The following is a 26,654-nucleotide window of genomic DNA, read 5'->3' as shown; positions in this document are numbered from 1 at the left end:
GCATAAAGATGACGCAATGTGACCACGTGCATGGGACTTGCTTACAGGGGTGTGAAGTGGGGTATGAAGGTCAAACGTGTGATCAGGGTGAGTTGATTAACCTAAACACTCTGTTCTGTCTGTATATTTTTAATTGGCCTTTTTGACAATGACAATTTTCTCAATGAAGTTGTCAATGTTTTTAAAACCCCCTCTTTATATCATGCATTCACTCTTTTTTATTGTTATTGCCAAAATTGTTGTTACTTAAATTAGCGTGCACGGGTTTTATTCATTTTTTGTAGAGTGCCAGGAAGGATACTTTGGTGAAAACTGTGCTCGGGAATGTTCTGCTAACTGTAACAGCTGTAATAAAAAATCTGGACTTTGTGATCTTGGGTGTCATCCGGGATGGAAAGGGACACATTGTTCAGAAAGTTTGTATCGTGATAATTCATTAGGTCATAAGAATATTCAAGCATTAGATATTCAAGATTCGGTACTACCCAATCATGTTATATGTCTAAAACGCACATATATTAATTAATACATTTTTATTATCATTTTGGGCTCATTTAGTATCAAAAGCATATAAACTGATAGACTTGAAATATTTAAGTCAGTTTATCTTACTAAACCAAGAATGGCAAGAGAAAGTTTTACAATAAATAAGATAATAAATTGATATCTGAATTATTTGCAATGTGTCTTTAAACCATGTCTTTGCTCTTTATAAAACGTGTTGCCCTTCTGCTTTACACACAATCTGATTTGGAAGAAAAAAAAACATTATATTTAGGGTACTTTTATTTAGTTCCTTTGATTTAAAGCTGAACGTCGGTCGTTTAACACTGTCTAAGTTGTATAACATTCAGAAAATATGATTTAAAACCTTAGTATCTTGAGATTTACATATCAGTAAATAATTTTATACACTTTTTTTGGAGTTACTATTTTTTTATAGAATGCGATGGTGGGCTTTTTGGACCGAACTGTAGCACACCTTGTGGACACTGTCTTAAAAACCAACAATGTCATCATCTATACGGAACATGTGCAAAGGGATGTGACCCAGGGTATATGGGAGACGACTGCACGGAAGGTAGAGTTACTTTCTTTTATTATTAAGTTCATAATGGTTTACATGTATAACTTCGGAACATAGTGGAACAAGTGTTTGTTTTATGAAAACGAATAACTAAAGAACACTTTGTACAACGCACTGTGAACAACCAATATGAGAAAAAGTTTTTAAAAAAATGTTTTCAACATGTAGGTTTCCGTAATCATTTTATTAGGTTAAGCTTCAAAATTGAGGTTAATATTTTCACTCAGAGAACCAGTGACTCTGATTAAAGATGAGGCACTGAAATTAAAAATATCCGTGACGTACTTGGAAGACTACAAACGTTATTAATTTAAGAAATTGTAGCACAGGAACCTTAATCTACATTCACCGTTAACGACGTATGATTTAAGTTTAGCCTACAAAGTCAGTTTTAAAGGTTTTCGAATGAAAAATAATAAATATTGGCAGATTCTTATTGCATGAAAAAAGATAAAAAGGATAACGCCTGGTGTTGGGATAACCAATTCATTTGTGTGCTATTTTCACAAAAATTTGAATGTTCATGAAAATAATACTTTGTATCAATTGTTAATCAAACTATCTATTGTAAATATAGCTAAGTTAAGGAATTATATCATGTAGCAAAATATATCTTTTAAACTATAAATAATATTGATTTTTTTGCCCAATACATTTCAAAGGATTTTAATAATGTTGAATAAGAATTGATATGAAAAACTTAGCCCATGATTATAATTGAACTTTCATAAAAAATAGTTGTGTAAAATAGAGAAATATATCATTAAACGTATTCTCAATAAGTCATCGCTATCATTTGATGAATTTCATCGTGGCTGTGTGTTTCACAGTATAGAATCTAATTCGTTCCAAGTGAAATAAAGACGAATTATAAGCCACTAAATGGGATTTAAAGTTCAACACTGTTTTAGTTGACAATTTACAATGTTGTTTATATATATATATATATATATATATATATATATATATATATATATATATATATATATATATATATATATATATATATATATATTTCAGAATGCGATGACTATAAGTACGGTGAAAATTGCAGTTTTACTTGTGGAAACTGCGAAAACCATGAGAAGTGTAATCATATTGATGGAACTTGCACTAGTGGATGTGATAAGGGGTATCAAGGCCCCAAATGTGATACAGGTATTCAGATTAACAGTATTGTTGCAAATCCAATTTCTGTTACAGTTTATGATAAATTTATTGTATGCTCTTCAATTAAACAAAAAGATATCAACTTTTCATAATCAGCTGTACAACGCTTATTTTTGAAAAAATAAACCATGTGAAAGCTTTCTGAAAACGACGTAATTGTTTTAAGAAAGGGTTTTAATGGATTATGACAACATTAGTGTAGTGATCTGGAAAATCGGATCACAGTTTGTAAAATAAACTATGTATTGAAAACTATGAATGTATGCATTTGTAGATAAAGAAACTACATGCTTATCAATGAATAAATTTTTCAATTTTCTTTGAATAAATTTGTTTTACCGTGTTTTTTTATTAAGTGCCATAATCTCCAAATTGGGCAACATTGAACCAAAATCTACACATATGTATATTCCGTCATTAAAGTATATTTAACTAGCTGTTTTCATGGCGATTAATATTTCAGAGTGTGATGATTACCGTTTTGGTAAGAATTGCAGCAAACAATGTGGACACTGTAACAATAATGCATCGTGTCATCACATAAATGGTACCTGTGTGGAAGGCTGTGACAGAGGGTACCAAGGCACAGAATGCATGCAACGTAAGCACAGATTATGTTTATATTATTTCAACATATATGTTGCTTCATGCTGGATCGATGTTTTTGAGAAATCTCACAAATCTATGCAGCATTTTTTTTTATTATCAGTAAACAAGTGAATATGTTTAGCTTAAAATTACTCTATCATTATAAAGTTTGCAGTATTGAAATGCATATTGCTTTTAACAATGTTTATTGAATTTGGCGTATTTTTAAAATGGTATATTTAGAAATATGATAAGGATTTCTTCGTCTAAATAAAATTACACAGATGTATATTTTTTAAAGTTTATTTCTATAAGCAGAAAGTAACAAATTTCTATTCTATGATGCACTCATATAAACATTTAAACACTTGCTAAATAAGTATTATTTCCTGTTACTTCTCAGATTATCAGAAAAATTAAATTTTATAATTTAAACATCAGAGACCATTAAAAATGAACAGTTATTTTTTTTAAAGATATAAATATTTTGTCGTTTTGATTTTTTTTCCAGAGTGCTCAAAGAACACATTCGGTCGTAACTGTCAGAACAAATGCAACAGGACGTGCATAACCTGTGACATAGTTACTGGAATCTGTGACAGTGGATGTCATCCCGGTTGGAAAGGAGACTATTGTGAAAACGGTATTATATCAACCCAGATTTCAGTAGAATTATGTACTTTTGTTGCATAGACAACAGTAGATCATATTCGTATGCATATTCGTACAATAATATGGATTCCATTGTCATTACTATTCATGAAATTAAATGAAGTGCAAATTTTGTGATGAAAGGATTATTGGTACATGTAAAAACAAAGGTTTCTTTGAAATGGTGAGTTTACATAATATTCTACAGAAGAGATGCTTGCAAATATCAAGAAAGCACAATTAGAAATTTGATGAATTTCGTTCAGCGTAAACACAATTCTTCCTGTTTTCATTATGCAACGATGCTTAATGAGCATTGTAATGTGTTCTTTTACTATAAAATGCCAATGTTTTGTGGCGTTATGTTTTTCAGGTTTGTATAAGAATACATATCATTTTTTTTTAATCCTAGCATGCGATGGCAATTTCTACGGAGCCAATTGCAGTCTACAATGTGGAAAGTGTATGAACAATACACAGTGTCACCACGCATTCGGAAATTGCATGGGTGGATGTGCCAGTGGGTTCAACGGCAGCAAGTGCGATACAGGTATTGTATACGTGGTTATATTAAGCAAAATGTTGAAAAAAAACATTCTTCAAGAAAACTAACAACAATAAACGTTTGCGCTTCCTTGTGATATAACTCTCTTATGTCTGAAAAAGGCCCTGTCACACCAAGTTGCGTTCCAACGGCGTGTTCATTGCGTTGTAAAATTCATGCATCGCCGTAGGATCGCAAGGAAAATTCAGGAAAAATTGTACAATAGCCAATGTTGGAGTTTTCGTGGTCTGGATGACAACGCACTAGAAACGCCGTGGGAGTGCGGTACAAACGATAACAAACGCAGAAGAAACGTAAAGAGAGCGCGATGAACAAAGCAACAACTCTTTGGGTCGCTGTGTAAACACAGCCAAATGAAAACACAACTTGTTCAAACGCTGTGGATGCGCAGTGAGAGCGCAATAGAGACGTAGTGAGATATCAAAGAGCTTGAGATCTCTGTGCAAGCGCAATTGACATTTCTACGTCTACACTGCGATTAGCTGCGTTTCTTGAGCGCACCAACGGAGCTTTAGTTGCGCTGTTGGAGACCTTACGGCGCTGTCACGGCAACCCCCTCCGCTTCTACGACGTGTTTATCAGAATGCAGAGACGGGGTGCGTACTTTGTGCATAATCAAAGTGCGCGCCGTCGCATGGCGTTCTAAAATGTTCTAGGCGATCCCACTGCAACGATGCCGTTGCGTTGTTATGGCGCTGTAGAAGACTCTACTGAGTTTACCTTGGCGTTTTGGCGTTTTACATTATTTGAGGACGCAGTGGGATCGCCGTGAGGACCCAGCTCCGGTGACAGAGCCGTGACAGCGCCGTAAGGTCTCCAACAGCGCAACTTAAGCTCCGTTTATGTGAACGATAGGACTTCAAACTAGGGTAGATTAACTTAAGTAAGTTTAAATGTTTTTATACAGCCAATTGTTTTACCGTTTTGTTAATACTTAAAAAACAAATGATTCCGTTTCCAAAGGTCATCTACCACTCACTTGTGGAAGTAACACGTACAACGCAAGGCCTTTCACTTATCTAAATTGTCCAACAAAAATGTTACATTTGAAATTTACACCTTTTGTTGAGAAAACTTTACTTAAACAAATTTGTATCATTTTATCTACACTAATTTTCCCTGTTTACTTTTTGTAGAATGCCCTGATGGTTATTTTGGTCCAAACTGTCGTGAATCATGCAACGAAACGTGCAAAAGTTGTGATAAGACCTCGGGTGTCTGTAAATACGGCTGTAAACCAGGATGGAAGGGCGACTTTTGTGAAACAAGTAATAATGATATTTGTGAAACAAGTAATAATGATATTATCTAGAAAGTTATGCTTTCATTTTCCTACATGTAAATTTTCTATATAACAATATGTTTATAATGAAACTTTTAAATAGCAGGAGAGAATTTAAGATAAATGATTTTGACGATATGCATTTCAGTTTGTGATAACCATTTTTATGGAGAAAATTGCAGTATGCCGTGCGGGAAGTGTTTAAAAAATGAGCAGTGTCATCACTTGAATGGAACGTGTTTTAATGGGTGCATGAGTGGCTTTATGGGCTCAAAATGCATAGAAGGTATCAATTGTCAGTGGTGTTGCTTCCGAGATTCAAATAACAGACAATAATGGTCATTGCTCTAAATGATTACCTCCCTCGTATTTCTTCTGTAGAGTGCCAGGATGGATATTTTGGAGAAAACTGTATTCGAGTGTGTCCTATTCAGTGCCACAGCTGTAACAAATCTTCTGGAATTTGTGATCAGGGATGTCACCCGGGATGGAAGGGGACATATTGTACAGAAGGTATGTATTGTAATCAGTCATTAGGCTATTAGGTTATTCAATTAATAAACATAAGTATTAAAGTTATGACACTGTCTAATGCCTGTAAGCAGCAAGTATGAAATTTATATTGTCTGAAACAAACGCAGAGATAGACACATACATATACACACTTTTACTTTCTTCATTATCCTTTTCCATTCGTATTTAAAGCAATTGAATAGTAAAACTCGAAAAAAAATCAAGTCAACGAATCTCAAGATGGCAAAAATGTTTATTATAAGGTGACTCATTGTATTGAATGTCTAGTTGTATTGTCGATTTGATCATTTTTTTGCGCTTAAGCTAGCCAACATGATAGAAAAAGAGTCTTATAACCTTACAATTAGCTGGTCGCGTAAAATCTCAATGCAGCATATCTGTATATAGAGCATTTTACAAGCTTTGATATTTTTTTTTGTATTTACGTATTCGATCAGCTGTTTTTTCCGGATGATTTTAGTCTAACAATTTCGCAGCGTAATGAATTACAAATGTATTTCTTGAGAATATATAGTGGCCTTTTATAAGTAAAATAGTTTTCATTTAAAGTCCTTATGAAAAAAATATTATCAAAATGCGCCAACCAAAACACTCAAATACCTACAAGACACACTGTATAATCTGAAACTGTAATAATGACAATAAAAGTTAGAAAAAAAATATCAGAACAAAACTATAATAGAATAGATAATGCTGAAAATACATTAATAATTCAGCTAAACACTACTAAACATAAGTAAGAAATAAAGATCAAATTAACATTATATCCGCTATTTAAACTCTTATAAATGTAAATATTTTATATTATTTATGTCGCACATTCGATAACAAGGTTTTTGATCTGATTTACTGTATTTAGGGTTATTTTCGTTCTGTGTTATTTTTGTCCTTCTACTCTTACAAATGGTTTCGTCCAGTCTTAAGTTCCTTACTACCCTTTATATTATCACAGTTATTCAAAAATTGTTTTTAATTCGTTCAGTCTTATTTATTCTACTGAGAGCAAAAGGGGCGAAAATAAGACAAGCGGATTAATTCCCTGTATAACGTATTAAGTTTTTATGTGAACTTGCGTATAATGACAGTGGAGTCATGAGACTTATTTCATGGGGAGTTATTAAAAGCTTTCGGGGTTTTTATTTTATTTCATGTCAGAAATAGATAAATATTGATATAAGACTGGTTTCAAATGTATAATTTGAAGGCATATTATATACTTACATTAGACCTTAAGGCTGTTCATTTTATTTCTACCTAAAGGACAAACAGTACTAAGTTTTATCGTCTCTTTCTGCCGTAGAACTCTTTAATACCTCATGCAAAATAAAAGAAATTAAAAAAAGAAGCAAAAAACGAAAAATACTAAATTCATGCTTTTATTGCATTGACTTTTTTATTCATAGAATGTGATGGTGGGCTTTACGGAGTGAACTGTAGCATGCCATGTGGACACTGTCTTAATCACCAACAATGTCATCATATAAACGGAACATGTGTAACTGGATGTGGCCCAGGGTACATTGGAAATACTTGCACTGAAGGTACAAAACTTTGATTTACAATTCATCGTCGTTTTAACTATTATTTTGGGCTATATCAATCTATATTGTTTTGCGCTAAACAACATATTATAAATTTCAAAATGTAGAATAAAAATCTGTTATAATATCAATACATTTCCCAAAATATCAAGGTAAAGTAATTGCAGAAGGAATCATTTTTAAAATCTAATAGCAATGTTATATCAATGTCATATCATAAAAATTTTGATTTATTTTGAAAAAGTCTCAGATCGTGTATTATCCGTTTCTGTAATAGTATGTGTTATTGAAGACCGTTATTTTCGGTCAATACCGATTTATTTTTTAGTTAATGCTCATAGTTTGATTAAAACACATTGAAAGTATGATTAACACATGTCGTGATATGATCATTGACCTTTGTAGCTTGTCTAGCTGGAACTTTCGGAATGAACTGCAACGAAACTTGTAGCATCAATTGCAGATATTCAAAACGTTGTAGTTCTGAAACAGGAAACTGTAGTGGTGGATGTGTAAAGGGTTGGAAAGGGTCTCACTGTAGTAATGGTATATTACATTATATTTTATCTATTTTCTATCTCTGTATAAATTTGTTTTTTTTTACTTTTTACACAAAATGAAGGTATATATAAATGTGCATCGGTATCAATTCAATACATCGAAATGAATTGTGACTGATACAAAAGTCTTGCAAATTTCATTGTAAACTTGTTCGATTTAAAGAAAAAAAGAGAAGAAAAAAAATAACAAATCATTCAAATGTAATCCAGTGTTGAAATTTTCATATTTACGTCACAAAGTGCTGAAAGAGATAAAGTATTTGAAAATTCTGTGCCTACAACGTGAACCTGTGTATGAGCGAAAAGGAGCATGGTTTAAGTACTTTTAGTACTTTGATTTTGATTGATATTGCCTTTTTGTTCTCGTAAAGTCCTAATACAGACACAATGTACATGTCTGTGTATACTTATATACGATAATTTATCATCACTTTGTATATAGTATATATTGTATTTCATTATATTGCATAAATATGTATATCATATTTCAATAACATCATTTTCTAATACTATTTCATAAATGAAACAAATCAACGTATCAAACTTTTAAGATAAAAAAGCGTTGTGCTGCACAGTGATTTGTCAAATAAAGGTGACGATTATTACAGATTCAAGCCTTCAGATATGAAATAAAATGAAAAATGTTCAAATTTTATCAGATATTCAGCCTCCAAGTAAAAAATATGTGACCATATTTATTGTTCGCAGAATGTGACGGTCATACATATGGATATAATTGTCAAGAGCACTGTGGAATCTGCCGGAATGGAGAGGAGTGTGATACAGTGACTGGAGTGTGTCCTAATGGCTGTGACACTGGTTACACGGGGGACAACTGTAAAGAAAGTAAGTTTAAATTGTATTTGGTTACATATTAATTGTTCTTAAACACCATTTTCTTCCTATCATCTCTTTCGTACTTTTCATACATCAATTTTGCATGCTTACATGTACATATCAGTATTTATTTTTGTGTTAGAAAATGTTGGCCAATGTGCACCCTCGATGTATTAAAGTTCAAATAATTGTAAATTTATGATAAATGACCATTTGTGTTTCTTTTGAAATTTTTCTTAATAGCTTGCAGTAACAAAACGTATGGACTCCTTTGTTCGTTGACTTGTGGTAACTGCATTGACAAACAACAATGTCATCACGTGACCGGAAAATGCCCAGAAGGATGCGCTGTAGGATTTCAAGGAGAAAGGTGTGACAAAGGTAGTTTTATTTTGCACTTTATCGGCAAAACATTACAAAATTTTTATATCATGAAAGCATTTATACATTGAACTTTTTAAAATTTTGACGTCAAATTTTTAACTATATGAATGGATTTTTTTTCATTTTAAATGTTACTTACAGCACTGTGTCTCCCACCGTCAGCAGAGTCTGCTGACCATCCCTCCATTTCTTACATTTTGTCTGCATTGCTCACCGTCTGTGTCATCGTTATCATTTTTCTCACCTTAAGGTAAGATCATTGCAATAACATATAATTAATATCGAATAAAATGCAAAGCTTATGAAAGTGAAAAAAGCTAAATTAATCAAAAATGCGTTAAAGTAATCTAAAAGTTCATGAAGTGATTTTTTATATAAAATACTAACTGTGTTAATAGGTGAATTATCTGTTTTATATCTGTCTTAGGTTTATTTTAAGGATTTCTGTTTATTTTTGTCAGACTTTCCTAAGGTTTTTTTTTAAATTTAATTTACCAATAAAAATATTAAATTTTCGTCGCAGTTTCCTCTGCCATTATTGTTCGAAAATGCTTAAAATTTAGCACAATCTTTGTTTCGGCATGTCATATGGTAGTATTCTGTTACACCTTGTATAAACTCAGCAATTATTCATTGAAGATGGTTAAAAGAGCTAGAGCCACGAAGCATCAAAATGTGCCTTAAATTTTTCACAAAACTCAAGTTTGAAACAATACAAATTGTAAATACTTATAATGTAGGGCACAATATTCTGCTTCTATGCATATTAATTTTTTTCACTTCGGCCCCACCGTTTAGCACATGCGCATCATCAAACATACTATGATCGTTAAAAATAGCTAAAAATTGTAGATTTTACTGCAGTATTTCCCAAATTTGAATGTGGCCACACTTGAGTACCTCTTTGAAACTTTTAAAACTGAGAGATATTGCATAAATGCTTCTGCCTGCAAAATTTCGTAGAGGTACTCAAGTGTGGCCAATATGTATTTTACAAATTTTGAAAATTTTATTAACAGAAAATAAAACTGACCACTCTATTTTAGGGTAATTATTTGCTTCCTTTTTATTGAAATAGCAGAATTTAATTAATATTGATAAAGAATTATTTGTGATAATTTACAAAATCATCATTTTATTAAATATTTGAGGAAGAAATGCATATAAACTGAACTTTAACATGTTTTATCAAGTACTTTTTTACTGTGTATTCATGCTTACATCGTGCATCATCAATGACGTCATAGTTTGACGTTTGCGACGTCAGTTGAATCTGTACATGGAATCTTGAGTTCTTTTAGTATTTTGCCAATAGAATTTACCAGTAAAGTCTGCATTTTTAAAAAGCATTATTTCTATGTAACCACGGTATTATTCAATTGCAGTAGAATATGAGATACATGAACATTGCTAACAAACAGAAAAAAAAAATTAAATTGGCAAAGTTAACATTGTACGTACGTAAGTAAATATATATTCCTATACCTTTATGTAGAATAAGCGATAGCATGTATAAGTAGCGAGTTGTGGGTTTTTTGTCAAACGATGAAATGTAGTAAACGGAAGGAAAGATGCAAGCGATTTTTTTTACCGCGGGAGAAAGACAGTCGACATCACGTGTAAACATGTACATAAATGATAAACTTAACGTATTCCGTCAAAAAACTTGATTATTTAATTCCTAAGTACAGCTGTAATTGAGTATCAAGCCATCGTCCCTTGCATAAAAACATTTTGCCAATGCATACGTCTTTTCTTTACCAGCCACCTGTTGATCAGTGTTGATTCGTCGCGTGGTCAATGTATTTCCGGTGAACATGCAGTTACATGCAGTTACACCACAGGGGCTCGTCACGAAGTTTTTTCCAACCTTTTATATCTACCACCTCTATACAATAAAATACATGTATTTTATTGTATAGAGGTGGTAGATATAAAAGGTTGAAAAAACTTCGTGACGAGCCCCTGTGGTTACACTCCTTTCTTAAACGGCTTTTGGTATACACAGCTTAGAATACATTATCAGCATGTGCTCTATATAGAAGTATAATCCTAATTGCGATGTCTTTGTTGATAATTTGTCCCATAAAATAAAAAATCACCCTAAATGTGTGTACATCGGTGACTTACTTTTGCCTATAAAATTCTCGATTGAAATCATCTTTGATTATTTTATGCTTATTAAATCTAATTAAAGTTTTTCTTGTATGGAATAAAGAAAAAAAATCAGATTGTCGGGCCTTTCTTTAAAAAACAACAACAATGAGTACAGAGAGATTTAAAACAGTATTTGTTTCGATTCAACCCCCCCCCCCTTCCCTCCGAAAAAATCGATTTACGGCCGAGTTCAACTACAAATCTATATATATGATAACACAAATTATGAATTCGACTTTTCAAGACAATTCTACGACATTATTTATGTGCTACTGCTTGATGTTAAAAAAAAAATGTTCATGTTAACCTATCTTCGCTTCAAAATAGTAAACCCACACTCTCTCTCTCTCTCTCTCTCTCTCTCTCTCTCTCTCTCTCTCTCTCTCTCTCTCTCTCTCTCTCTCTCCTTCTCTCTCTCTCTCTCTCTGAAATATGATCTTTATTCTCAAGACATTTACGGATAGCTTATCACTTGTAACAATTCTCAAAGGACATGAATATGAATATCAGTAGAACAAATGAAATGTAAATGAATAGACGTTATGGCATTTATAAGGAATAATTAACTCATAAGAATATTTTCAAAGAAATCGATATTTTTTTTCATTTAATTAATGAACATTAAAACATTGCTGTAATGTCATTCCCTTGTTCCAGCAGTCAAAAATTGTACTTGTGACAGTCCGATATATTAGAGAGCTTCTTAATATCAGACCATTACCAGTAGTTACAATACTGTTATTCTTTAAAATCGGGCTGTCTCAGGAATCAACAATGAATTACAATGGAGTGATTTAAGTACTATATATGCCTCAAACACTTCTGTATGAAAAATATAACTGTTCTCGGCACTATAACGGGCCTCGAAACTGTTTTATTTTATTTCATACAGAACTGCTTTCGGCATACTAGTATATCCATTACATATAAACAGTCGCTAAAAGGTTTTATTTTTCACTTGAACAGTTCGTGAACGGTGTGCGCACAGTGAGTGCACTCTAAACGAACGGCGAATGCACGCTGAGCCGAGTTTGGATAGCCCTTATGAACGGTGAACTGTGAGCGAACGCAGAGCGCAAACGCAAGCGCAAAGTGAACGTTGAACGATATATTTACTCTATGTGAACGCAAGATGAACGATTTATTCAGAGTGCCCCGGGCGGTATTGTTACATTGTGTTTCGTTGGTAATCAGGAAATAATAACAATAAACTACACGTTTGTATTGTTATAAACCTAAATATAATATTATCTGACTAAACAATAAGTGAACACTTAACGAACGCAGTGAGCGCAAGGCGAAATCTTTGTGAACGCACGGTGGGCGTTTTTGTGAACGATGAGCGGGAACAGAGCGGAGCGGAGAGCGCAAGTGAACGCACGGTGAGCGCACATGAACGCACAATGAGCCCATGGGAAAATGGGAAAATAAAACATTTCAAAGGACTGAACCCTGGCATCTAACTGCTGTAAAGCGCCAGGGTTGTGTGAAAATATCGAAGCCTTGAAACAATTAAGTAAAATAATCATGTAGAATAATGTGCACAGATTGTAACAGTAATGCATCAAAATTCGAGATTACATATATCTCTATTAAATTCAATTACCGTATATCTGTCATATTTATATATTCATTTTTAATAATTTGTGATTACATTGTTAGAATTCAATGATTAATCCTCAGTTATACATTGCGCATCATCAGCATTACTTCATGCAGTTTCAAATTGCAGAAAAATGAACTTTAAAGACACCGACATATTTACATGTACCGCCGTTATATTGACCTTCAGCACTGGTCCCTGTAATATTTTTTAATCTTTATTGTAAATAAGCTTTTCATGCTATTTTCATCAATAAATTTATTTTCATAAATTAATTATAATGTCTACATGATAATTTTATTTGTTTTTTGTTTATTTCATTAGATTCAAGTCATACGTAGTTTTATCATTTCATGACGTTACTTAACAAAAATGACGTCTGTTCTACATTTTTCATCAAAACAATGCCATATTGTAAACTCTGTTTATAAAAAAGTATGAAAGATATCGAAAAAAGAAAAACAGTTATGAAAAGCTAAGATTCTTCCCTATATTTTACCAAAATATGGTAATTTTTAATGATAGGGCAATTTTTGATGCTCCGTGGCTCTAGCTCTTTTAACATACTCTTTCTTAAGCCAGGCCATATGATGGTTTTTTTTAACAAATCTTATGTCAACTTTCTTCTGAATATAGTTTTTGTTGTTCTCTTATATGAACATTGTCATAAATATCTTTTTTAATCAGGTTTGAAGATGATTTTTGTATTTAATATGTGAAAGGAAAATACTGTAAACGTATTATATTTGGCGTGTACGATATTTGGCGGAAATTAGTTTTTAAACAAGTTGGCGTAGATTTGAATTAGCGTATTTTTGAACGTGACTATTTTTACATATATGTATTGCATTAAGTGATGTACTTGATTTAGCTGAAGCCGCATTCCGCCAAAAGCGCTAAATAGAATACACAGCCAAATGTAGTACGTTTACAGAAGTAGCAGTGAAGGATAAAGTCATTATCTGAATAATCCTTTGTTTTACAAGTAAAAGTACAATGTTTGAAATCTTACACAATCTCCTGTATATAAATGTGTTCCTTTTAATGTAAAAAGATTGATGTCAATTTGATCCGTGTCACTAGCTTTTATTTACATGAATGGTCTATGGTGTTATGTAATCAAATGCTTAAACATTAAATTTATTCAAAGCGGTAATGCCCTCTCCTTTAATAACCCAACTCCTTGGACTTAATTAGAATGTTTATCATCAAATCCGTTCATATTAACTCACTGATATTGCTTTGTTAATGATTTATAGAGAAAATATATATCATTTCAGATTATGCAAAAACGAACAATGTTATAAGTGCCATCAGCATAAGCAACCGAAGGACAACAAACCTGTAGACACTGCACCATCTACAACTGGTCACGACGTTAACGTTGATGACGGCACGGCATACCAGGAGCTCAACGAAGTCACCAATCAACCACAGAGAGGTGATCTTGGTCACACCGCCGTCAACCCTGATACTTACGTTAATGTTGAGGGAGATAACTCAGCGTATCAGGCGCTAGGAGAAGTCACCCAGCCGTCTCTCTATGATACGCCTTTCCAGAAATAAGCAATTTGTACGTTAATGCAGATGGGTGCAAGATTTACAAAAAACTCCTTACAATATTGCTAATTTTTTAATCGCAATAATGCAGATATAAACCAATTGTTCATTTTGTTGTATACACAACACGCTGCATAACAAAGCAAAGGTTTTGGAATCCGAGAAATGTATAAACATTTTTATATCAATTTTTTCTCTGCTTATTTTTAGTTATTGTAAATGAATGGAAATTGTGGGGATTTTTCACCCAGTAACTGTTGTCTTTGTTTTGTCTTAGTAACACGTATTTTATGAAGTTTTTTTTAAAGTTCGGGGCGAATTGAAGGTAGGTTGTCATAAACACCGGTATTACAATCTTAAGGTAAAGCTACATATAGTTGAGGTTTATACCTGAGTAATCAGCAGTTATTATTGCATTGCTTGCACATGTGCTTCTAAATATATATGTAATTTATAAAAATCAGTATTTGTTTTCGAATTTCAACATACTATAATATGTGTTCACCCTGTTTTGATTCTACTTGCGTTTTTTACAGCAGAATCCACATCAATGTATATAACTTCTGATCAACCTCATTATGATATATATATATATATATATATATATATATATATATATATATATATATATATATATATATATTAAAGGTATACAATACACAGTAAAACTGTAATGGCGTGCGACAAGTTCTCGTCAAGTACCTTTTCTTGCCAGTGCATTGTTACGTCATTTTTCGAATATTATTTTATGTGTTGATAAAATGACGTATCAATGCACTGGCGAGAAATGGTACTCGGCGAGAACTGGTCGCATGCCAGTATGATTATTAGCATGCAGTGAGTGGCGTTTTATTTCATAGACGAAATTTGGTGAAATGTATTTTTAAATAGATTTATTATTAACTCGTTACTGACGTTTGGATTTTCAAAAAGTCGTTTTTTGTCATCGTAGATATTTTCACAATTTCATTTTCATTATTTTCCAGTTTATATAATTTTTAAGCATGATAAAACATCACATATGTAAAAGTATATTGGTTTGTATTTGCAATGATGTTGAAGGTCATATATACACTCAAGATTTCATTTTTATCCAATGCAATTTTGTTTTTATTTAACTGTCATAGTCATAGTAATTTCATAATGTCATAGTAAAGTTATATCCTTTTGAAATACTTTTTTACATGATAAAACTAATGTTCTTTACCTAAATGTTTTTTTCCCAATAATTATCATATTGTTTCTTTCAGACATAGAACTTTGAAGATATTTATTGACATAAATGAATTACTTCATGACAATACTTTATCTTGGTTTTAATATTTATCTATTACTTTGATACATTACTGTGTTTTCATCATTGTTTTATTCTATGTTTAATTTACAATTTTTTAAATGTTCATGTGTTCTTAATTTAATAAACTCTATATCCTGAACCTGAATATTGCTTAAAATAATCATAAATCCGTTTAGCAAAAATTACTGAATTTAAAGTCAATGTTATTCAGCAACATGCATTTTAACCAGTTTCTCAATATTACACACTCCTAATTGAAATACCTAATACATATTTTTGAGATCTTGAATTTGTTTCAAGTCCATAAGAAAGGTATTGCACGCGGCATCATAATACTATTTTTATTTATTTTGAAATTATTCTGACCAATCTGAATATTCTAGCAATATAAAAGGTTCTTCATGTTTGACTTTTATTTCAGAAGTTATTGCGTCCAATTAAACACCTAGAGGTCTCGAAATCGCAAAAAGTAACTGAAACAAATAGAAAACGTAACATATTTTTCCTATTTTTGCAAACTTTATTTCACTTGAATGAAAACCAGATATTCGGTAAGTTGTATGAATTTATTTCGGCCTAATCACTTTTCGGTGTGTTTTTTAATACACATGATCCGGAGTGTTTTTTATTCTATTTATAAGATGCCAATCAGCTTACTATATCCTTTCGGTGGTTGTTCGTCATCGTTGTCATCCGACCCACTTACTACAGTCTGAAAAAAAGACAACATTTTTAAATGTTTTTGTTCATTTCAAGTTACTTAATTTCTGTGTAGCACTATTAACTCAGCATGAATAACTGATGACCTCTCAATAAATCATAAAGTATGGTTGACGTTCATTACCCTATCACGCCTCCGATTATACATATTTTCTTTAAAAAAATTTTATCAAGAAAAATCACGATCAAATGTTTTATGTAAAGCTATTGAATACATATGATACAATTGTATCTTCATTTTTAAAGCGCTAAGCATAGCTCAGCGCTTTATTGTCGTTAGACTTCTATTTCCGGTGCAAGGAATAACTGCCCTCTATGAGCAGAAATATACATCATTTAAACTGGTAAGAGGTATGGGGAACCAGTTATCTGGGTGACGGAAAAGGCCGAGTAGATACGATTGGTTTGCGGGGCTTACGTACATCAGCACGGGATGCTACGCAGTGATGAAAAAATATAGTGCGTATTCAGAAGCTTAAATATAGAAAAATAAAATCGATTCTTTGCAAGAAAATGTCAAAAATTGTGATAAATTACTGTTCAAAAGGTATAATTTGTGATTTTAACATATCTTTTTTTCAGGCAGGTATCCATATACAAGTCGTGTTCAGCTTTAATTCACATCATCTTAAGAAAGTAACATATATTTAAAGAAATCTGGCCTTCGATACTTTAAATTGATATTCATTAAACATAAACCAAAATTTCAATAAGGCTCATTTCCGCCTACGCTTGCACACAGTAACTTTTCTTTGAACCAAGCTAGGTTAGCGCTTTTCAGTACTTTCAGTACTTTGATTCTGTTAGGTTTCACACAAACATAAAATTTAATTCTACAACGATTATCGTAAATTCCAGTTTCAATTTATGTCAATGTTCTTTGCATAATTTTTTCAACGTGGAGGATATTTCATTTTATAACGTACATGAAGTCTAACCCTATTTGTATTTTTGCAATTACAAATCGAAGGCATCATTAACTAGTAAACAGGAACTATTTTGGAAAATGTTGCTTAAATAGTAAAAATTAAAGACATTTTCAGAAATTAATGGTTGATTGCTAATGCCGCGCTGTTAGCACATTATCGCTATATTAAAGTTTGTGTGATATGTGCGACCATGTAGGCAGCCAATAATGCATAACACTGAATAACCTGTAAATTTAGTATCTATTGATCAGGAAATAACCCAAACAAAATCAACCCTAAAAGTATGATGAGGACAAATGAAATTAATCCTAAAATGTCAATATTTTAAATTTATATATCTTAACTATCTGGGGAAAAAAATCATATTAACTTTGCAAAAAATTACACTTTCAAGACGTTTTTAATAAGTAAAAAAAAATCGCATATAATCATATGTCGGCGTACTTAATATATTCTAGGTTTTTAATTATTTATTGTAAATGGACATCATACACTGATCAAAACATTTCAGCGACTTGTTTTGAATAGTTATGTGTATTTTAGTTCAAACGATATCGGTATAATATCAATAAATATTATTGTACCAAACTTAGGAAGTAAATTACAGCGTTTGAAAAAAAACATTTTTCATAAATCCATCTTATCGTAATTTAGTGCAATATCCGTTATAAACGGGGGGAACAAGGTTTTTAAAAAAGTGTTGTTGTCATTATGAAAAAAAATCATCGCTAAACGATTTGTATTTAATCGTGAACACCTTTAAGTAATCTTTAATTACCATTTAAAACCATGTACGTAATTTTCTACACGATAATGATAAATTTTAGATAAATGATATAGTTCAACTTACTGTAAGAGCTGCCAGTAAGAATAATTGTACTATCCTCTGCATGATTCACACACGACACACGTAGGTTATCATTTGATTCAAAAGTGATGGAGCTTATATACATATATATTAATTTTCCTAACTAATGAAATCTCAAAGGAATAAAAGTCAACGCTCTTAATTTCTTGTTTATACCTGTAAAAACTTGTTGGAGAATATATATCTAACTAGTGCAAAAAAATGATTTACCGGTAGTTACATTTATCAAAGTGTATATTTTGCGTGTTGTCTAAAATAGAGTGAGATCTCTTTTTGGAATTTAGGGCATTGGCTGCTCTAAACACAGTTTGATTAAACATTTTCAAAGTTTTGTTGGTTTATGTTCATAGTAATAAAGTATACTGTGGAAGCATTAGATTTCGGGGTGGTTCAATTTTGTCGTCCATTAAAATTTGTTTTACTCACTGTGTTTGATTATTGCTTTAACCTGATCATAGCAAAGTAAAGTAAGGTTATAAGAAAAAATACTTACTTTGATAGACATATCTGTATCATTTTATCACAAAATCATACGATAAAACAATTATTGCTGTTTTGATCAAGATTAGTATCCCTTAGGTCTTAGTGAATAGTTCACTCTTCGGATTGCTAAATCTTCGTAACTATATAGACCTAAAAAAAAGCAATACTTTTGTAATGTCACATAATTAAACATATGGCATACTCACACTTGTATAATGTTTGATGATTACGAAAATGATGTATGCATATAAATATCATAATGAGATGCCATAACTAAAGTATAGGAACTTAATTTGAATTATGTCAATAGATAAGCCCAGGAACACACATTACTTTCTATTACCATGGTTTTAAGCTTTATTAAAATCACTGTAAGATTAAACAGTATACTATATGTGTAACGCAAAGTTATAGATACTTTTCAGACATTTCAATGCAATATTTGAATGTGATTCCGAAAAGTGTAATTGTAGATTCCTCAAAAACATATGGGGCTTTTACAATAACGTGCTGCTTACTCCTCAATTTGTACTAGTGTACTTAAGTTGTTCAACCAACTGTTGGGTTTTTTTACCCAAGTTGTGCTCACTTCTCTTTGTTGTGACTTCACGATATTTACACGACTTTACGTGTGACATTAATATATTCCGGCTACTCTGTGTGTGTCCACTGTTGTGTGTTGACTACTTGTGTGTGACTACTGTTTTGTGTTTACTACAAGCTGTGGAAACTAATCTGTGCGTGAACTCTGAATATACATAATGCTATCTGTGTGGCCTCAAATAGAGCATTCTACTCTGCATTTTATTTTTTAAAAATGCATCACATGATTAATAATAAATATATCTTAAAACCACTAATTACAAAAAAAATCATAGAGAATTATTAGTCGCTATTCAAAAACAAAACCAGTCGAGTAAAGCATTTTTGGCACAGAATATAAACTGTTGATTATTATGTTTTTATTGTCATGTCATGAATGCTATAAATATCAACGTGAAGATTAACAACTTTTCATCGTTTGTATTATTAAATATTGAAGAAAAAAACCAATAAAGTCAATTATATATTTAAGGCATACATTAACAATAAATAAAAAAAAAAAGCTTTTGAAATTGGTTTATTGTCGAAGTGTTCATTTGCTTCACATGTTTTATTTGCAATGCCTTCTCTTTCTGCAAATCTGCAAGATTTAACAGTGTAGGAACAAAATGTACAACATTATTCTGTTAAAATTAAATTACGAGTTCTTTGTCTTCTTTTAACAATATTCGGCCGATTCTCAATCTCTGTCGTCTGCCAAAAAAAATCATTTTGATTAATTCATAACTAATAATAAAAGCTGTAAACATTCTATGAAATAAATGGTAAAAAAAATATTAAGCAAAAAATAGAAAAACACTTGCTTTATGCAGAAAGTACTAAATCCATGTTTAGCCAAAATCGGCCTAACGTCAAAAGCAATTAATTTATAATTAAAATGTATAAAGATGGATAAAAAGATTATTTTCGGAAAATGACAAAGTGAAACTTAATTTTTACACTATATATTGTATTAGAACATGATTATATATATTTATAACGGTCTGTAGACCAAAGAATGTCTTAAGTCGTTATAGGTTTTGTACAAACGAGAGAATATCAGACGTAAACGAGTTGATAGAGTGCCATGTCAAATCTTTGAGCTACAAGAGTAAAAAAAAAACCACTTACTTTGACATACTTCCCGGCATTGTGACTTAGTTTTAAAGTTGTTGGCGTTTCCTTCGCAGCATCCAAAATCAAATCTTCTACAGGTGCGTCGTTTATAGTCGAAGTAGTAACGTGGACAAATACCATCACACGGTCCTATGTCTGGGGGTAGTCTGCAAATGGCTCTCCCTGGAAAGAAAAACTAGTCATCTAAAATATGAATAATCAAAATGGTTGACTAAACATCAGCGTTATCGCAATGTTACGGATATTTCAATTAGAAAACTTTCTATAACATAACTAGATAATTTCTTATGATTGAAAAGCATCGGTATATCACAGGCTGTTTTTAATCATGCTTATGTTCAATGAATGTTTTGGCGTTTTTGTAATCAGCACATATTTCATTTCACTTCTTTTTACTAAAAATGACTTGCTTTTTATGTCACAAAACAATGCCTGTTATGTTTATAAAGCTTCCAATTGATTCTTAATTTAGATTTCCTTTCGCCAATTAGATGTTTATATTATGAATATAATCATTAGTTTGAATCTAACCAATAAGAAAATTAAAATCTAGCATGATAAGAACGAACAAAAACCGATAAGTTTTTTTCAGCAATCTCGTTCTTTTTTCCCCAGTCTTTGACATTTAAATGACTTGTTATTGCCTTTTGAACGTGTTTACTTAGACCAAGACTTGGACTAATAAGAAAAATAACACAATTGCTGGATAGTTTTACGTCACAATGTTTCGACATATTGCTGTCTTTTTTGTTTTATTGACAAATCAAGTATTTGGCCCCTTAACGATGTCTTAGTGTCTTTGATAATGCCTTGGTGACCACACAGTTGCCGAAGACATAAACATGCTTGTTATGTCGACATCTGTATGCTTTGGGACTCTTTTTGTTATTATTTTAACATAAGAAACTTGCGCACCAATGAATAATAATTCTTATTTTTTACCTTGTTTAACAAAACGCAGTTTGGGACATAATGAGGCATGGTAGTCAACGAATTAATCAGGCATCAGATCTTCCTTTAAAAGATATGTCTTTAGCTATAAATAAACAATCATTTAACAAAGAAAAAACTCATATATTTTAACTTTAAATTTTGAATATTTTGCTTTATATCTATACAGAGCTCTTCTTTTTAAGGAGATAAATATAGTAGAAATGGCAATTGCTTACCGGTTAACTGATTAATCGGTCGGAACAATGGTAACCGGTTACGAATTTTGTAATCGGTCAATCGAATTTTTAAAAAATCGGACACAGTTTTACAAAAATTCGACACGAAGAACTATGAAAGTTCATGATTTGACATTTTCAAACATCGCATAGGGCTTTAGTTTGGGGCTAATTGGTTTGCTACTAGCTTAATTAAGGAGATGTGTACCGGAGTCAATTAGGTGCTAATTACTGTTTCAACACCTCGAAATTGTCTTTACTGTACACCAGTTTTTTTATAATCATGCGTGGATGATTATAAAATCTCTATTTGGTACTATACATATTCTTTCTGTCGCCGTTTTGATGGGAAAGTCGTCACTTATGTATATGATAATGCTAGAAATATGGGTGCTTCATTCTCGAAAACTCAAAATCTTCATTGTATAGACGACACAATACAACTACGTGTAAAAGGGATTATAAGGACGGTTTAAAAATTACATACCTATTTCTACTGGATGATTTTCCATTAATTAAACGAGCGTGACAACGCAGGGAAGAACAACCCCCTCTCCCTCACAAAAAGTAAAGCTAAAGAATTGTTGGACTTTGTAACAGCGTTTCAAGACAAGCTGAATGAATCGGAAAGTGGATTGTCGAGATATTTAAATAAAATGACATGCAAAACTTCTATCCTCTCAAATGGTGGTCTTAAAATCAAGTACTGTTTCCAAATTTTGCTGGTCTAGCAAGAAAATATTTGTCAATACCAGGTACGTCAATTTCATCCGAAAAGATATTTCTACCACAGGTATCATTGTTAACAAACTTCGAAGCCGATTATCATCTGTCGTTATAGATCAGATAAAATTGTTAAACAAAAAATGAAACGGAAAGACTGATTAATATGATGTTAATGACAATGCAGCATAACTATAGTAAAAAAATTGGTCCATATTTCATGCATGCTCATTCATTATATGTTTATTACTATTTTCTCCCTTTTATAAATTTAAAATGTTCTCATTCAACATGACTATACTAACAAATTAACGTACTTTGAGTCTTCTTGCACGTAAAAATAAGGTTCATACGGGCATAGAATAAAATTGATATGTTTCCAGAAAAAAAAAACTGATACGATTAACCGATGAATCGGTCGGAACATCATGCGATAAACCGATTACCAATTTTGTTACCGACTATCCAGCCCTCTTAAATTGAGTTTTAATATTTATTAGCTTTATATGATAGAAAATGGTTTCTGGCAGTTCATGCTTTTTTATAAAGCGCTTTTAAAAGATAACTAATAGAAAAAACATTGCTTAATTGACATATGATTTGTTAAATCTTAGTAAAACTTCATTAATATTCTGACTTGTCTGGACCATGGCTTTCAAAAGGTCAGATCTCTGTCCACTTTTTAGAGGTTTTTGTTTTAGTTAAACTAATTACATTGATTCTCTTAAAGTGTTCTATACTTACGTAATACAAACGAATTTTGTTTTTTTTTAAGATAAAGCTATTGTATGTAACTGTTTCAAACCATTATATATCGTTTAAAACTAATAAATATTGAATTCATTGCTTATAATTTCATTTTTTTTACTCTTCATTGTAGATAAAAACTGTCATTTGACTTTTAAAATGACGTAAAATTATACAAAATTCAAACGTAACGTCGGGCGTATTGATACGTTTTTGACGTTAGCTTAGTATGACGTAGGCAACATTCTTTATACGATATAGAATATCTTTTTAGCCAATCAGAAAGCGCGTTACAACCAGAATTAAATTATAAAGTATTATGTGTGGCATATTAGCCAAAAAAAGAATGAATGGTGCAATAAACGAATAAATAATAATTTAAATACTACAAAATAAACGCCATTTTTAATAGTTTTTTAAGGCAATTAAATGAACATTTACTCACTGTTTTGGGCGTTACCTCGATCATCACCATCATCATCCGAACCGCTGACAATAACCTGAAATGTTGTTTTTGGAAACATTTGGAAGTCAACATCTTCTACGCACTTTTATCTGTTTTTCATTGTGCTCTATCTATAGTATGTCATGAGTGATTAACATTATTTTCTCTTCTGTTAAATCATAAGTGAGTTTTCATTTATTTAAATTGTCATTGACCGTTCAATTAAAATTTATTTCATTTGAAATCATATGAAATGCAATTTGAATCTTATAAAAATATTAAAACTATTTAAGTTTTTAAGCTCGCGAACATATTTATTCATCGATTTTCTTTCAATTACTAGGCATAAAAACTATTCCAAAAATTGTAATTCATAAGCATCTTTAAATACGTTTCAAAAGGAAATTGTCTTATTTACTAAAATTGTAAGAGCTGTCACAAACAACTCTGCTGAACCTACGGTAAGTACAATTAACGATCCTAAAAACAGAATCTTCTGCATATTTCTTCGAGGAAAAATGGTGTATCTTTCAGAACTTCAAACGTTTCGCGTTTATATACACACCTGTATCCAACTTAACATAATTCTTAAATTAATCAATGTGTCAGTTCACTTCTTTCCTTGTTAATATTCATATGAAACAAGAATATAACTTTTTTAAATCAGTATCACAAACATTATTTATGTCAGTTCACTAAGAACTTCTTCGTTTATATTCAAATAAAACACTGGTATATAATTGCATGCACTTTTCAGAAAATCTATAAGAGGACATTGTCCAGAATATGATTTAAAAAAAAGCTTTTTATACACATATATTGAGATAAATGAAACTTAAGAAAATTTAAACTAATCAATCACCAGATCGATGCATAAACCAAGCAAAAAACCTTTTCACTAAATTAAAGTTAAGTAAATAACAAATGTTACAATATATTTGCTGTATTATTTATTGATATTTAAGATAAATAAAATTAATTTAGAATGCCTAATACATGCACTAAATGTTATAAAATTAAACTCCCCACCCCCCCCCCTTTTGTAAGATTTTTAAAGATGACAGCTATCACAGGCATTCAGTATATATATATATATATATATATATATATATATATATATATATATATATATATATATATATATATATATATATATATATATATATATAGACCATATAGCGCAGTTTGTGTACAGAATGTGCGCATTGTCTGGAATTTAGGGTGAATTAATAATGAAGGAGACTGAATTGTCAACAAATTAACCGTCAGAACTACTTAAACTTTTAGCTATGATTTAATTAATCATAAACTACTTTAAAGTTTCAAAAATATATGTTTAAGTTTATAAATTTAGGCATTTTCCTATATCTTTATATAGAGCTCTTCTTGTAAATGAGGTCAATACAGTCCAATGCGAACAACTCCCAGAAATATTTATTCAATCTATCTAAGTTTCGAGTCAATTATCACGAATACTCTGTGCTCAGTAAAGATGTAAAATTTATACCAATGTCGTTACAAGAATTAAAAAAGTTATAAAAACTTTTCTAATGAAATTAAAAAAAAAAACATTAATTAATAAACATTTCTATCGTTTTTGCTTAATCGGCAATCGACAAAATGATAATTCAATCACGCTTACAAAAGCGCACAAAGTGTCTTCATATAGAACACTCTATCAAGTCAGAGAGATAAAATTCAATTTCATGACAGTGTGTGGCCACGTAATTTGGTATTTACAGAGAATTGATGTTAAGAGTTCAAATTCAAAACGCTATTAAAACCCACCGAAACACTATATGCATCGATAATTACAATATCATTGTATTAAATGGATTTATAATGTGCTTCTGAGTGTCGCGTTTGGATAGTTAGAACACGATTGCCGCTTGCAAACCCCAGGAGTAGAAAATTGCAAATTTTTAAAACCTATTTACAAGAAATGCATTGTAACTACGTAATGAAATTGCAATAAGCAATGTCCTTTTTTAAGGACACCTGATGCGTGTCATATCTAATGTAGCAATACATTGTTTAATATTATATACGCATCTGTATCTTCAGAAAACTTGAACAAAAAATGGCCAGGTAAAGTTTACGTCAAATACTGGACATGTTTTAATGAAATCAGCAATACATTTCCTAAATTATCAATTTCCCTAGCTGTTTCTGATATAAATATAATGCGGCACACTCTCTTAATGTTAAATTATCTTATATTCTCTGAAGTGTTTTGAATCTATAATTTACTAAATTATATATATATATATATATATATATATATATATATATATATATATATATATATATATATATATATATATATATATATATATATATGTGTGTGTGTGTGTGTGTGTGTGTGTGTGTGTGTGTCAAACTCACTTGAGTTTTCCCTTAAATCCACAATATTTCCCCCCACTTCACCTACAAATTCAATCATTTATTTACCTGGGCAATTTTCGACACAGTGAGCTATCTAATAACAACGTCTGGTGAACATCAAACAAATTTTAACATTCCAATGCAAAACTCCCCCTCTTAATTTGACAAGGTCTAACACTTGTTTTTTTGGACGCTCAATAGTAATGCTTAGTACACATGACTCCCCTTATACATGTATTGTTGTCAGTCTAAGTAAGACCTGATTAGACCTAATGTTTACCCAGACCTGATTAGACCTAATGTTTACCCAATTTGTTGATTTTTTCTCTTTGGATATGCCAGCCAAGTACTACTTCCTTCGGCTGTTTTGCATTGAGTGTTTAAAGATGCAGAATTTTAAAGGCATTTTTGTGCTTCCGTAACCCTATTTCTGATAAAGGGTGCCAATGTAAGCTCACTCGGTTATTTTGAATAAGCATTTTAGTGATGCCTACTCATATGGCATTTAATTGAAGGGCTGGCTGCCCCTATGTTTGACAGGAGGATCCAATTTATGTTCTTACACCAGGTGGCGTCATAATTAAACATCGAATGATTTAGACGGTTGATTGACGTAGAATAGAAAAGTAAATAATCAATTCAGTTGAAAA

General features: G+C 31.4%; 1 protein-coding gene and 1 long non-coding RNA gene across 2 annotated transcripts; one reads left to right on the top strand and one right to left on the bottom strand.

Annotated features, from left to right (window-relative positions):
* The first annotated feature begins 30 nt into the window (after positions 1 to 30).
* LOC128174513 (multiple epidermal growth factor-like domains protein 10) lies at positions 31 to 15,092 on the top strand. Its single transcript, XM_052840051.1, has 14 exons — positions 31 to 87; positions 285 to 416; positions 944 to 1,055; positions 3,357 to 3,488; positions 3,909 to 4,046; positions 5,198 to 5,329; positions 5,492 to 5,629; positions 5,725 to 5,856; positions 7,281 to 7,418; positions 7,824 to 7,964; positions 8,687 to 8,824; positions 9,059 to 9,196; positions 9,341 to 9,449; positions 14,240 to 15,092. The coding sequence occupies exons 1-14, from the start codon at positions 31 to 33 to the stop codon at positions 14,523 to 14,525; spliced, it is 1,923 nt and encodes a 640-aa protein (XP_052696011.1). The 3' UTR covers positions 14,526 to 15,092.
* Positions 15,093 to 19,959: 4,867 nt separating this feature from the next.
* Positions 19,960 to 23,674, bottom strand: LOC128171626 (uncharacterized). The gene is made up of 3 exons (XR_008242111.1): positions 23,620 to 23,674; positions 20,530 to 20,697; positions 19,960 to 20,112 (listed from the first exon to the last, which is right to left on the bottom strand). It is a non-coding gene; the product is annotated as an uncharacterized LOC128171626 (long non-coding RNA).
* Positions 23,675 to 26,654: the final 2,980 nt, after the last annotated feature.

The sequence above is a fragment of the Crassostrea angulata genome, chromosome 2 (genome assembly GCF_025612915.1).
Source record: "Crassostrea angulata isolate pt1a10 chromosome 2, ASM2561291v2, whole genome shotgun sequence".
Classification (NCBI taxonomy): domain Eukaryota; kingdom Metazoa; phylum Mollusca; class Bivalvia; order Ostreida; family Ostreidae; genus Magallana; species Magallana angulata.
This window is presented reverse-complemented; position numbering and strand designations above follow the sequence as displayed.